This window comes from Cryptomeria japonica, chromosome 2 (genome assembly GCF_030272615.1).
Source record: "Cryptomeria japonica chromosome 2, Sugi_1.0, whole genome shotgun sequence".
NCBI classification, from domain to species: domain Eukaryota; kingdom Viridiplantae; phylum Streptophyta; class Pinopsida; order Cupressales; family Cupressaceae; genus Cryptomeria; species Cryptomeria japonica.
In genome coordinates this window covers 487,846,776-487,862,944 of record NC_081406.1, presented here as the reverse complement: position 1 = coordinate 487,862,944, position 16,169 = coordinate 487,846,776, and the positions used below count along the sequence as shown (strand labels likewise).

Below are 16,169 nucleotides of genomic sequence, written 5' to 3'. Positions count from 1 at the left end.
AGGGTAGAATCAGATAAAATTTATCAATTTACACAATTACCCAAAGGCTTAGACTCTAACCACAAGTTTGAAAGGTCTATATCCTTACTATCCTTCCAGACCTAATTAAGCCAATTAGGCCTAATTTACAAAGAAAGTACCCCTTGTATTAGTCCCCCGACTAAAAAAACACTTATGAAAGGTGGGGTAAGGTGTCAAACCACTATATCCAAGGTTTTAGGACTCGATCCCATCTCCTTTGTCTACTACAAGTGATTTTCACTTCTACAGTTCAGGCGGTCACATAGAGATGCCCGCCTAGGGTCAATTCAATCTCTTCGGGCTTGGAGCCTCCCTGAAAAACAAAAACAAAATATTATGGTACAATGGCCCCTCTAATATTTTCCCATGGGTTTTTTGGTCCTCTGGTGAAAATGTGAGATTAAGGGCATCTTTACAGTGAAACCCTAGGTGTCGGCAGGGTTTGTGACCAGTCTGATTAGATTTTGATGGATCTCTACAACCCGATTGTTACAATACCTCAAAATTGATTCAAATGAGAGGTAAGAGAATTCCCCAACTCATCCAATTTTTTTTAGGCATCCACCAATCTGTATCGGTCAGAATTGAACATCAAAACATGCAAAATTGCTGGAAACTCCAAATATATTGTATTTCTCCAAATTCCAAAACATTATCAATTTCAACAACTTCAACAACAACACCAATTAAAACCTTGGAACCGATCCAAGTGGGCATAATATATCATCCCTAATAGTTTCCAACCACTTTTCAAGATTTGGAACCGTTGGAGGATTAGTTACCCCTTTTTACAACATTTTTCAATGACAACAAAAGTTGTCAACTTGCACTTTTCAAATTTGGCGACTTCAAGGTGTATTCGGCCTATTCCAAGGATTGGTCTGATGTTTCTAAGATAAATATTTATTTTCATGACTCATGCTTAGACTCATACTGATCCACATGGTCATTTGTCCACGGTGGCTTATAAAATGCAACCATGACAATGCCTTACATCAATTGGGTCTTATTGACTCACAAACCTATCAACCTACTACATATGATCATTTTCACCTCATGGGTGATATTAGACTCTTTTAGGCTTCATTTGTATCTTTGGGTTCTCTTGCACCACAATGTAATGACAACCCACTTACCTTTCCAACCTTAACCACTAAACATTTGCTTGCGTATATAGACCCAAACTCACACAAATACAACCAGGTGGTAAGATAAAACCATATACCTCAAAAAGTTGAGTACACAAAACCATGGACCCTTCTCTTACTTTTTTCACATTATTAATAATTTTTCCCAAATAATAATTAATAAATAAATGTATCTACCAACATAAAATTGATAACTTAATGATGAACGAATAGTACCAAACCGGTACTGAGAGGGGGGGGTGAATTAGTACAGGCAAAAACTTAACCTTAAACCAGTTTGTCAACTAACACTTATGCACTGATAGACAAACAACATCACCGGTCCTTCAACAGAGTTCAACTGGCAAAACCCAGTGTAACTAAGACGAGCAAAGACTGGTTGACACTTATCTTCTCATATAATCTAACTCTTCATTCCCATTTCACTCTAATGCATGAACATGCAATCTACCATCAAAGATGTACATATTACAACAAGATCAACATGCATCACCACTTAATTAGAAAACAATCATAACATCACACATGACACACATATTTTTCACGTGGAAACCCAACTGGGAAAAACCACAGTGGGGATGAATACCCACAAGCTTGTTTTTGAACTCTTTGAAAGTCTGCTCTGTTAGGAGCCTTGTCCGATTAAAGACATATACAATAGGTTCTGTTAGGAACCAATCCTGTTAGGGATCACCCGGTTAAGGGATGGCTACAATACCCGATTAAGGGTTAAACCCTGTTAAGGGTACCTTGTTAGAGGATTTCAAGAACTCAATAGCTAAAGGATATCAATGACTCAGTAGCTTCGAGTTACCCTATTAGAGGATTTTCAACAAGCCGGTTAAGGCTACCCTGTTAGGGGATTTCACAACTGTTAAAGTAGTTAAAGATCAACAGGTATATCAATGACCTGATAATATCACTCAATGCCAATATAGATCCGCTTAAGCTCCTCTTCACCTTCTGCACTTACACTATGTAGATATGACTTCTCTCCTCTGGTATGGCAAGAATCACGTATCTCTTCTCTTAGATACACACACACAACTTTTGCCAACAAACTCTGAAAGAATCACAACATCGACCTTATAGGACAACAGACAGGTCGGTAGTATAAACCCTAAACCCTAGACCTGTTAGGTTAAGGAATTCAAACGGTTCAATCCCGACCGTTGATCATACTGTATTGAATGCAATAGTCTTGATCCAATCTCAAGACATTCTCCATCATTCGTTTTCCACCGATTTCGTGGCGGCTGATAACCCATCACACGTTATCACCGTTTACAGACTTCGCACATTCCTAAGGTAGATGGGAACACTCTTCTTTATGCAAGATCCTTCACACGCACAAGGCTTACGTGGCAACACTATCTATTCTTCATTATCATGCTAACTTTATCACATAAAGACCACCAATTGAGTCACACAGGCTTAAGATACTCCAACCGGAAATCCTGAAGTGGAAACTACCTACCAACCGGTAGTCATATAATGCTTCCATGTGTCGGTTCCCATGACTACATGCTGGTTCACCTTGAACAAATATATCGCTTTACTTTGGCATATATACCGGTTCTCACATATGTCGGTTCTCTCTTTATATCACATATTGACATCAATGACAACATACAATATCATTATGTCCTCGTACTGGTTCACATAATGCCAACAATCTCCCCCTTTGGCATTGATGACAATATACAAAGATATCTTTCTGCAAACTCATCTTCTCCCCAATTTCTGCAGATATCTTCTCCGCTACACTTCTTCTCCCCCTTTGACAACAATGCCAAAGTGGAGGCACAAACATCCGTGTTCCATTATGCTGCTCCCCCTGAGGAGTAGCAACCTTCAACACATCAATCAAAAAAAAAATTGACTATGCAATACCTAACTGATGTGGAACAAATACTTTTAATTTACCTCCTGAAGGGCCAGTACCCCCAATTCACCTCTTAAATACACAAATGTAGTCTTTGGGAGAGGCTTGGTGAATATGTCTGCTAACTGCTCCTTACTGGAAACATGTTCCAGTGCAATCTCTTTATTCTGAACCTTTTCCATCAAGAAATGATACTTAAGCTCAAAATGCTTGGTTCTAGAATGTAAAACTGGATTCTTTGAAATATTGATAGCACTTGTGTTATCACAGAATATACTTACTGGTTCAGATACAGGGATTTTGAAGCCATCTAATACATGCTTCATCCAGATTGTCTGAGTGCATTTCATGAAAGCTGCAACATACTCTGCTTCCGTTGTAGACTGAGAGATACAACTCTGCATCTTACTCATCCATGAGACCAGTCTACCATCGAGAAAGAATGCACCACCAGTCGTTCTTTTCCGATCATCCACATTACCTGCCCAATCAGCATCTGTGAATACTTTCAGGTTGAAATCATTGTTGTATGGGTACCACAATCCATAGTCAACTATTCCCTTCAGATACCTAAGAATCCGCTTGACTGCAACCAAGTGGGATTCTCTTGGATTTTTCTAGAACCTTGCAGTAATGCCAACTGCACGTGCAATATCTGGTCTGCTATGCACTACATAATGCAACTTACCAATCATTGATCGGTATTCCTTCTCATCAACCAATGCAGAATCATCCTCTTTTGATAATTTGCAACCGGTCACCATCGGTGTACCAACCGGTTTGCTATCTTCCATGCCAAAGGTCTTCAACACCTCTTTGACATATTTGGACAGAGTGATAAAGATTCCATCTTTCATCTGCTGGATCTGCAGTCCAATGAAGAACTTAATCTCCCCTATGAGTGACATCTCAAACTCTTCCTTCATCTCATCAGCAAACTCATGACTCATCTTGTCATCTCCACCAAAGATAATGTCATCAACAAAAACTTCATAGATCAGGATCTGATCTCCTTCAGATTTCAAGTAGATATTGCTATCTTCACTTGTTCTCTCAAATCCAATCTTCACAAGATGGGAATGCAGACGTTCATACCATGCTCTAAGTGCCTGCTTTAGACCATATAAGGCTTTATGTAGCCTGCACACCATATCACTATCTTCAGATAGGGAAAACCCATCTGGTTGCTCTATATACACCTCCTCTTCAAGTACACCATTTAGGAATTCAGATTTTACATCCATTTGATATACCTTGAATCCTTTAAAAGCTACATATGCAAGAAGCATACGAACTCCTTCCAATCTGGCTACAGGAGCAAAGGTTTCTCCATAGTCTTCTCCTTCTTCTTGAGCATATCATTTGCACACCAATCTGGCTTTGTTCCTGATCACTGTGCCATCCTCATTCAGCTTGTTTCTGAACACCCATTTGGTGCCAATGACATTTTTATGTTCCGGTCTGGGTACCAAGGACCATGTACCATTTTTCTCTATCTGGTCAAGTTCCTCTTCCATTGCCTTGATCCAGTCTTCATCTTTATGAGCCTCTTTGAATGACTTAGGCTCAAATTCAGAGATCAAACATGAGTTTTCTCTTATCTTTCTTCTTGTAAGGATTCCTGCATCCTTATCTCCTATGATCTGCTTAGGATCATGATTCAGCTTGACATACCGAGGAATAGTCTTGACTGGTTCTTCTTGCTTTTCCTCTTCATCCTCATCTTCAACAGTATCAACATTCATTGGTTCAGGAACACTGTTACTGGTACTTGGTTGACTGACAACCGGTTCCCAGAAGGTTGCAACCAGTTCATTTACATCTTGCTCACTGCCTGTTTCTTCTGGGTTCTCAGAGGTTTCATCAACTCTCACATTGATACTTTCCATAATTCTCTGAGTCCTATTATTGAAACACTTGAGAGCTTTACTCTTGGTGGAATATCCTAGGAATATTCCCTCATCACATTTAGCTTCAAACTTGCCCTGATGTTCACTCCTCTTGATGTAACATTTGCTACCAAATACCGTAAAGTAGCTAACCACAGGTGTTTTACTGGTCCAATACTCATAAGGAGTTTTATCCTTACCTTTCTTGATGAGTACCTGATTCATTGTGTAGACTGCAGTGCTTACCGCTTCTCTCCAAAAGGTGTGAGCCACTTTTCCTTGAATCAACATGGTTCTAGCTGCCTCAACCACAGTCCGGTTATTCCTCTCTGCTAGGCCATTCTGCTGTGGAGTCCGGGGGGTAGACAGTTGCCTCTTAATGCCAAATTCTTCACAATACTTGTTGAATTCAACGGAAGTGAATTCCCCTCCTTGATCAGTTATGAGACACTTGATCCTTTTACCACTTTCCTTCTCCACTAATGCTCTGAAAGCTTTGAACTTCACAAAGGCTTCAGACTTGTCTTTCAAGAATGTGACCCACATCATTCTTGAGCAGTCATCAGTGAGAATCATGAAGTACCTATCACCCTGTACACTTCTAGTTTTCATAGGACCACACAAATCAGTATGCACAAGATCAAGCAAGTTGTCAGCAGTGAAAGATTTACCTTTAAAGGTTGAGGAAGACATTTTCCCCAATTAACACTCTCTGCATGAGGTATTATCTGGTTTGCTTAGCACCGGCAACCCTCTAACTGCCTTGATCTTACTAGCCTTCACAATGTTATCAAAGTTTACATGGCAGAGTCTCCTATGCCATATCCAGCTATCATCAAACTTAGCCATAAGACATGTACTTATATTTGCATTCAGATGAAATAGGTTACCTTTGGTCTGCATGCCGGTGGCCACCAATTCACCATCTTTTCCTTTGATTCTGCAGATTCCATTCTTGAATTCCAGAGTGAGGCCACTGTCATTCAGCTGGGCAACACTCAGAAGGTTGTGTCTGAGACCATCAACCCAATACACATTGTCAGCACTACTCTTTCCATTCAGAGAGATGGACCCTTTTCCTTTAACCATACATGGTGCATCATTGCCAAAACAAACCACACCACCATCATACTCTTCCAAGGATAGAAACTTGCTCCGGTCACCAGTCATATGGTGTGAGCAACCACTGTCAATAATCCACTCATTGGAATTATCAAAGCGGGAGACAAGAGCCTTCTTGTCTGACACATCTTCCTTTACAACAGCAAACACAATGTCTTCATTCTCTTCATCTTCTAACTCCTCATCTGTGACACCTTCATCAACTGCAACAAAACAGTTTCTCTGGTTTCCTCCTTTGAATTTCCTGAATCTTTCCGATTTATCCTTGTTGTCACTATTAGGACAGTTCATAGCAATATGTCCTATCTGGTTACACGAAAAACATTTCAAAGGGATCTTACCTTTGTATTTACCGGTTCCTTTTGGAAATTTCTTGGCAAGAAGAGCTTCAAATTCCATCAGAAACTCCTCATCATCCATTACTCTGCTCTGTCTTGGTTCACCACTAGTGCTTGCCTCTTTTCCTTTCCTGGATGGTACAATAGAAGCTCTAAAAGCTGATTTAGTCTTTTGAACACTGCCATCAAAACTATTTAGCTCATAGGTTGTCAAATTTTCTATGATGGAGTCCAAGGATACCTTAGTCTTGTCTATTAATCTCAGCTCCTGAATAGCAACAACCCTTATTGCATAGACCGGCAATAGGGATCTTAGGACTTTGCTTACCATAGTGGAATCTTCCATTTTACCACCTGCACTCTTGATATCTCCAACAACAGTTTTGATTCTAATACCATACTATTGAATGGTTTCACCTTCAACCATTTGCATGCCTTCAAACTTTCCTCTAAGGCTTTCTTCCTTAGCTTGTTTTACATGCTCATCACCTCCATAGATATTTTCAAGAGCATCCCATACCTCTTTGGGATTTACCTTATCTTGGACATCAATGAACTCAATATCAGATAAACTACTGATTAGGGCTTCCATGACTTGCCCAATCTCCCGTGTCTCTCTCTTTTGATCATCGGTGAGAGTACCGGTAGGGGCAACATAGGGATTCTCAACATAGCTCCAGTGTTGAGCACCCATGCTTCTGATGTATATCTTCATTCTGTCTTTCCATATACTGCAATTTTCTTTGTTAAACTTTGGACCTTCCCTCTTCATCATTACAACATGATCTTTCCCTCAAGCGATTAAGCTTACAGCACAGAGGACCTTGAGGATGCTCTGATACCAATTGATAACTTAATGATGAACGAATAGTACCAAACCGGTACTGAGAGGGGGGGGGGGGTGAATCAGTACAGGCAAAAACTCAACCTTAAACCGGTTTGTCAACTAACACTTATGCACTGACAGACAAACAACAACATCGGTCCTTCAACAGAGTTCAACCAGCAAAACCCACTGTAACTAAGACGAGCAAAGACCAGTTGACACTCATCTTCTCATATAATCTAACTCTTCATTCCCATTTCACTCTAATGCATGAACATGCAATCTACCATCAAAGATGTACATATTACAACAAGATCAACATGCATCACCACTTAATTAGAAAACAATCATAACATCACACATGACACACATATTTTTCACGTGGAAACCCAACTGGGAAAAACCACAGTTGAATACTCACAAGCTTGTTTTTGAACTTTTTGAAAGTCCGCTCTGTTAGGAGCCTTGTCTGGTTAAAGACAAATACAATAGGTTCTGTTAGGAACCGATCTTGTTATGGATCACCCGGTTAAGGGATGGCTACAATACCCAGTTAAGGGTTAAACCCTGTTAAGGGTACCTTGTTAGAGGATTTCAAGAACTCAATAGCTAAAGGATATCAAGGACTCAGTAGCTTCGAGTTACCCTATTAGAGGATTTTCAACAAGCCGGTTAAGGCTACCCTGTTAGGGGATTTCACAACTGTTAAAGTAGTTAAAGATCAACAGGTATATCAATGACCTGATAATAGCACTCAATTCCAATGCAGATCCGCTTAAGCTCCTCTTCGCCTTCTGCACTTACACTCTGTAGATATGACTTCTCTCCTCTGGTCTGGCAAGAATCACGTATCTCTTCTCTTAGGTACACACACACAACTTTTGCCAACAAACTCTGAAAGAATCACAACATCGACCTTATAGGACAACAGACAGGTCGGTAGCATAAACCCTAAACCCTAGACCTGTTAGGTTAAGGAATTCAAATGGTTCAATCCTGACCATTGATCATACTGTATTGAATGCAACAGTCTTGATCCAATCTCAAGACATTCTCCATCGTTCATTTTCCACTGATTTCATGGTGGCTGATAACTCATCACATGTTATCACCATTTACAGACTTCACACATTCCCGAGGTAGATAGGAACACTCTTCTTTATGCAAGATCCTTCATGCGCACAAGGCTTACGTGGCAACACTATCTGTTCTTCGTTATCATGCTAACTTTATCACATAAAGATCACCAATCGAGTCACACAGGCTTAAGATACTCCAACTGGAAATCCTGAAGTGGAAACTGCCTACCAACTGGTAATCATACAATGCTTCCATGTGCCGGTTCCCATGACTACATGTCGGTTCACCTTGACATGCCGATTCACCTTGAACAAATATACCGCTTTACTTTGGCATATATACCGGTTCTCACATATGCCGATTCTCTCTTCATATCACATATTGACATCAATGACAACATACACTATCATTATGTCCTCATACCGCTTCACATAATGCCAACAAAAACAACTCTCTCAATGTTACATGCAACTTTATAAGTGGCCCCAAATAAATATCTAATGTGGCTAACACATATCCTAGATGCACCACAACTAAATATTTATTTAATCTACATAGTTGAGTTATCTAATATTATGCAATTCATACAACACCTAATCCCAACAATTAAATTAAATATAGCATGCATGGCCTTCTTGATGGGGACTAGGTGGAGGCTAAATTTGAATTCTTTGAATGATGCCATATTTGGATGAAGCCACATTGGAGAGGAGTTACAAGTTTGCTCTTAAAAATAAATATTATCCGCCTTAGAATAATGATATCAATTTAGAGGAGGACATGTTTGGGAGATACCTTGTTGATTTAGATTAACTAGAATTTTGTCACTAGGTATTATACTTTAGGATATTGTAAAAAAAGGAGAAGAGAGTTGAGTTTGATTAGATTCCATATGTTTTTTTTTGTCAATCGAAAGTGGGAAATTCTTAAAAGTATTGAAATGTAGGTTGGAAGCTCAAGGGTGAAATATTATTTTTATTTTTAGGAGCTTGTTTTAGTTTAGTGTTGTTAGTGTCCATATAGAGGTTTTTATTCTACCCAATTTATCATGTGGAAATTTTATGTATTCTTATCCTATCATAAAAATAAAAATTGATATATTTCTTTATGTATGATTTTCATAATTTGTCAACAAAATCAACAAGTTGAGGACCTAGAAAATGTTTGGTCATAGTTTAAATCAATACATTAAAGTATTGGTGGTGTTGACTGCAGTGTTAGCACGAACAACAACGAGAATCCAAGTACGGATATCCTCTCTTCAAAAGAAAAGAAAACTCCACTCCAATGTTCTAGAAGGCTAGGTCTTAGTCGTGTAGGATAGATCAGTAGGAACAAATGTGATGATATGCAAGGGGACCTCTGGTTGTGACACTTTAAAGCTAAAAACTATGAAATTCTACCTCCTTAAAGTTGAAATGATCTCAATTTTGAGATTTTTGAATAAATTTGCATAAACAAACCATCTATAACAAATATACTCTAACACTCTACTCTAATTATAAGCATAAAATAAATTGCAAAAGATGAAGGTTAGAGATATAGCTTGAAAATTAAATCTATCAAACAATGTTAAGTAGAAGATCATTCAAAGCATATGATGATTGACACGCATCAATAGAAACCATATTTGCACAAACTAGGTTAACACAATTCATGAAAATATGGTGCAATCATCTAAGGAGAAATAATGAAACAATTTTCAAAATTCATCAAATTGTATAGTCATTACCCATGTGCATATATAGAACGAAATTCCTAATTTTCTCTCCAAATTTTGATATAGCTAAGCTATGTTTTGCAAATGAATTATCCAACAATCAACAATACCATCCAATAAGTTGTTTGAATAATCAATACACACTAAAATATTGATACATGAATCCAATTCATTCACACTTCACAAAATTGACAGAAAACTCACACCAAAGATGCATAAATATTTCATAAGAATGTCTACATTAATAATTCAACCCCCTTTACAATCAAATCAAGGGTTTATATATAGTGTTTACAACTACCAATTTGCAAACTTGAAATTGGGGTTTTTGGGAAAAATATTGGCCCAAAATTTATTAAAAATAGCAAATAAACACCCTAAAACTACTCCAAAACTAAAGATATAACTCTTTAGGACTCATGCAAGAGATAGATGATGGATTTGGGCAACCAAATCTAGAGAAAAATGTTAATTATCCCACTATTTTGACCTCCAGTTAATTATTGTTTTATTCCTTATAGGTTTGACATTTCAAAACATGGGTTTTATTCCTTCTTGTTTGTTGTACTTAAACTGAATATTGTTGGAGTGATTTGGACATGAGAAATAAGATAAAAAGCCCCAAATACCACCCATTCAACCCATGTGAAAAATGAAGCTAACTAGAGTTGCAACTCATAACATTATTTTTAGTCAATTGGTTGTCTTTTACTTATTTATACTTGTGCTTTTATAAAAAATTTGAAGTGCATTTACTTCATAGATCTGCCACTGACACTGGAAAATCTTGATTGAAAACAACCACCATATCATGCAATTTTTCAAAATCTGGTGTCTTTGTATATTTCAAATTGATAAGAATATTCTTCACAAAAGTCCTCGACTTCTTTTTCTTGACCTTGAATTGTGGAAGTTTTGCAAGCCATAATCTTAAGATGTTGGTTGATGGCCATCATTTCTTCAATAAGTTGAGGGAAATGATATTTGTGCATCTTGTCTTTAAATTGTTGTATAATGGCCCGAACATCATTGAGTTTTCAACTTATCATATGGCATTGTGCACACAAACCTTCTATATATTCTTCAACTTAGGACAACAAAGTATTAGTATCATTGATTTTCTCTATGATCCGTTCTTTAGGTTTCTTGTATAGTCTGATCACCATTAATATAACTCTAATCCATTCTACAATTAGTCTCTTATATGCATCTTCACCCAAAATATCCTTTCTACAAGCAGTTGCTCATATGTACTCTCTATTATACGAAGGACAAAGAGGTAGTCATCCCACATCAAAATAGAATCTTCTATACTTGTACCTCCTTTCCTTCACCAGATGGCATCCCATGAAAAATTGTTAATTGATATTGAAGGACTTCATACACATTCAATACTTCTTAGATTACCTCTACTCCAAGTTGTTCAATCTCATGTCTCTAACTAAGTGTTGCTACAATAAAGAGTCTCCACTTGAACTTGTACCTATAAGTCCTTGTGTTAATGTAGCCTACATGCTTGTTGGGAGAGCTCTTGTATCAATCAACTCAAGGATTTGGCTGATGTACTTCTTTAACTTTATATTCCATGCCTTTAACTCCTCTTTGGTTTCATCCAATTTATCCATTCTTCTGAAAGTAGTATCAACAACATGTTGCAAATAATTTATTTCCCCCTCTTTATTTTGTTGGCCTAAATATACTTCCTAAATTTGATAGTCTTCGGGCCTTATTTTATTTCCATGCTTATCAATTAGGGGAACTCCAATTTGAGCTATTTGGTGGCAAAATGTGTTAGTGGTAACAACTAAGAGATTTCGAGCACATTTCTTTGGTTCAAGGGTTTGAAAGGCTTGTTCCAATTTTGAGAAATTCAACTTCATTAACTTCTTTTTACTTCCTTAACCTACATTCAAAGGTCTTTGTTAACCAATTAGGAGTGGAGCCTGTATTCCTTACTTCAATTTGATGTTGTTCTACACCATCCCTTGGCTACTCTTCCTCTTCTTGATTTACTTCGTCATCAACATGCTCTTCATCTTGATCCCCTACAACATGGATTTCTTCATCATGAGGCTGCTCACCTGCATCCTTCCATTTATCTTGTCTAGGTGCTTCTGATTCTTGTTGATGATTTTTCCCTGTAGCTAATTTAGAATGTACTTGTTGTTGTTCTTGATCAATTGGAACTTCTTCTTCACCATGCTATTCATGTGGAACTTCTTTCTCCTTGTCTCGTAGAGGCTCTTCAACTCGTTGTTCTTCCGTATATAGTAGAAGTTCACCCCTCAGTTGTTCTTCATCTTCTTTAAGATCTCTTCCAACCATAAAAATAAATGCATCTTCTGTGGCCTTATCAAATACTCCAGTTTCATTAGTTGTATTGGGAGGTTGTTCTTGTGTTTCTATTGTAGGAAATCTTATGTCACCATGTAGTACTTCTGCAATGGGCACATTCTCTTGAGGGAGACCCTCTTCTACTCTTGGAGTATCTTTTTCAATAGCATGCATTTTTGTTTTTGGATCCACTCCTTTCTCGACTTCCCCATCTATATCAATTTGTATTTTAATTATGTCTTGAGGCAATTTTTGTTCCACTGTATGCTCTTAAGGAACATCTATCGAGGAAGATGGTTGAGGACCTTCTCCTTGAATATCAATAGTTTAGATCCCATAGATGTTCACTAATCACAACTTCCTCAATTTTTTTCGCATAAGTTATACGAGCAAATAGCATAGTCAACCACACTTGTCCCATTGTAAGTGTTGCAAGTGAAACTACATGACTTTGCCTATCTAATCAAACCATTGCAAATGATTAAATCAAAAGTGCCACAAAGAGTAAGCAATTCCTCCCCGAACTGGCTGCATCCTTTGGTGTCTTTTGAAACTCTTTCCCATTGACACTTTCCCTCTTCTATGAGCCAAATAAGATTACAATTTGTTTTACAACTGAGTATGCTAGCTTGTTCACTTGTTGTTCTAGCATTGAAATCCCCCACAAGAAGAGAGAACACATCAATGTCCTTTTTTTAAGGTTGCAAAGGGGTCTTTGTGGTCTAGATCACACTTCTTATAGGTTTTGGAGGCTTGTGGGGTGTAATAACAAGTTGCAATTCTAATAAGATGACTATTTTATGAGATTTTGAACCATATAAATCACTTATTAGACTCTTCTTTTTCAAGTTGAATGAAATGATCTTCTTTATCTTTCACTAACACCATTATACCCTTGCGACCATTGCCATTTCCCACTACCTTGTTTCACATTGCCGTTTTCAAATACCCTTCAAACATGGGAGTCTTACATCCTTCATGTTCACGTGTCTCTTTGAGACAAATAACGTCTCTTCCTTTCGCAATAGGACCTAACCTAGGCCCATGTCTCCAAGGATAACCTCTACAATTCCAATAAGCTAAATTTAAGGAAACCTGGGAAAAATTTGATTGCTATTTGTCTTGGCATTCAAGACTCGAAGTTGAGTCTTTGTCCCTATGTGACTGTATGGACCTTACTGCATTGTTTCCAACTAAATTTGCAGCCACTTCTTTGTTGCTCACTTGCTGCTCTGTCTTAGAATGGGGACCAAAATGAGCAATAACGATTTTGCCTTTGAACAACCATGCTCTTTTACCCTCATCTCTAGTTGCTCTAACCTTTGCCACTTCAACCCTTCTCTCCTCTTTCTGCCTAATAGTTAAATCTTCATCTAAGAAAAAATGAGAACCCCTCAAGAGCTGCTTCTTGCTTAACAAATTTTGTTTGTCATGAACACTTGATAAAATAACTTTTATGGACCTATTTTTCTTGTCACGTAACTTACCAGTCCTCCATGCTTTACAAATTTGATCTTGCCAAAGTAACATGTCCCTTAAGAAGTCTCTTACAAGATCAAGAGTGTGTTCATTTCTCCCATAATCTCTCACTCCTTCGATAATTATATTTACTGCTCTATCTTACCTTTCCTTGAGCTCTCTATTTTGTGTTTTATCAACCCAAATATAAGCTTCCCATGCTCGTAGACCTCTTGCTGATGTTGGCCCAAGTCTTTGTAACTTTTGAGAAACTTCTTTTATAAACTAAATTTTAAGAAATTTTACCCATCCACAAGACCACAACCTATAAATTATTGGGCTGAGGGGAAACGAGGATTACATTTAACTTTTCGCAAAAAGCTATATAGAAGGATTCCGTGTTCGAATTGAAGAAGAAATGAATTTAGCCTGAACACATCTTGATTGTGACTTTTGCAACTATCTGGAAAAGCAAAATGGCTTCGTCCTCTTCCTTGTCTTCAACAGAAGAAACCAAGCGCAAGCTACTTTTAAAGGTTGTTCTTCAATTATATATGCATTCCCGGTAGCAGTGTATCTATTTGTTTTCTTTTTCTTTTTCTTTTTCTGTAAGCCTTTAAATTTTTGGTAAATTCTTTTATGTTGGGTTAGTTTCGGCTAATATTTCAGCATATTTTCACAGTTTATTTTGAACAAGGGTGTTCGTTATGTGTCTCTCAGACGAAGCAGCTGGAAGTAGCGATCGCGGAGCTCAAGAGTCTTCATCCTTCACGGGTATGATTTTTTTCTGAAACGTTTTGGCATAATTAAAACATGTATTGAAATGTTTTTCCAATATCAGAAACATTTTGATGAAAATTAATGGAATTAAAGGAAAACGCTCCAGCAATAAATCCAAATTAAAATTTGAATGTACCATAATTTTCTTGAGAAACTTTATATTAAACCCTAGCAAGAAACCTTTTTTTAATGATTATTGTGGCCACACCATAAATGGAACACGTCGGGTCAAGGGCACTGCGATGAGAAATGGGATTCGCAAACTTCAGACGCAATAAATATGTACCATATGTACAGTTCTAAAAATAATTTGTAGATAGTACACATTGATGGTGGTTTGGACATTATATAATTTATGAGTCCTACTTTGCAAGTTTTCGACCAGCCAAAGGGCTATTAAATAACTTTGTAGACTAAAAACATGTGAAATATTAAAAAATTCATTGGCAATGAGAAGCAACCTGTTTGTAATGGGAAAGCCGTTTTAACCCAATGACTTTGAAACATAAGTCTTAGGTCGAGTTTCTGGCAACTAAGAATTATTTTAAACTAAACTCTGTGTTGGCACGTGGCATCGGGTTGTGCTTCATTAATACAAAATATTCTCTTTGTATGTCACCAACTCATCCTTCACAAGAATCTTTCCATTTTGGGCTCACAAAAGACATTTTGGATGATTTTCTTGCCTTAGAAGAATTGTAACAATCTTTTCCACTTCTAAAGGATTCCAGTATGTTTGGAATTCTAGGAGAAAGAAAATCTTTGTAGAGAGATTTTTTGTCCTGTTGGAATTTTTTTGTGTTCTAGTTCACATCTTGTTTTGAAGGAGATTTTTCCATCAACTGACCATTTCTTCCATGTTTGGGAAATTCTATCCTGTCCGGAGTTCTTGGAGAGAGAAAATCCTCTCTTAGACAATTTTGCTCATTCTGTTTTGTCCTTGGGTGTTGTTTGAAAGTGGTGAAGAATTTCTTTGGAATTGACATTTTCCTTCTTGACCATGTTTCTGCATTTTCTACTTGTCCTGGAGTGCATTTGCTAGGGAGTGGAGGAATTCTGGAAAATTTGACTTTTCTTCCTTGATGTCACTTTGGCGTCCATTCCTTTCCTAGAGCACATTTTCTCCATGGTGAAGGAATTTTTGATGTGGAGGAAAATTCCTCCTTAACCTCATTTTGGCGCCTGTTGACATGTTTTTTAGGACTACGCCGAACACAAAATAAAGTTTACCAATGGTTACTCTATTCTCTCTTGATCAAAGTTATGCTGTGTGCTAAGATTGCAAAGAAAGTTCAAACAGCTAACTCCAAGTTTCCTTTAAGCCTGGACGTAACTCAGTCAGCTGATGGGTTTGTTGTTAACCCAAGGGGCCTTACGTATGCTCACCAAAGATTTTGACAATTTTGCGGGTTCAAGGATTTTTATGCGAATGATTTGCAATGAAAGCTCTATTTTTTAGATTTTTGAATTTAAAATATGCGGAAAGTAAATGAGTGAAGGGTTTAGAGAGCTAAGCTAAGACTAATCTAATCCTAAGAACAAGGAGATGGGATTACTCATGCAAAATC

General features: G+C 37.6%; 1 protein-coding gene across 11 annotated transcripts in view; it reads left to right on the top strand.

Moving 5' to 3' along the window:
- The first annotated feature begins 14,103 nt into the window (after nucleotides 1–14,103).
- LOC131047515 (uncharacterized) overlaps nucleotides 14,104–16,169 on the top strand; it is a 44,946-nt gene continuing 42,880 nt past the window's right edge. For 3 of the 11 annotated variants that reach the window (XR_009106278.2, XM_057981620.2, XM_057981397.2), the window contains exons 1-2: nucleotides 14,131–14,357; nucleotides 14,542–14,595. Coding sequence is in view for 4 of the 11 variants with exons in the window: in XM_057981620.2 (XP_057837603.1) it covers nucleotides 14,298–14,357; nucleotides 14,542–14,595 (114 nt within the window). In the remaining 7 variants the exon portion in view is untranslated. Of the gene's footprint in view, nucleotides 14,430–14,541; nucleotides 14,596–16,169 lie in introns of all 11 variants that reach the window. The other 8 variants (XR_009106331.2, XR_009371546.1, XR_009106299.2 and 5 more) reach the window with 8 other exon arrangements.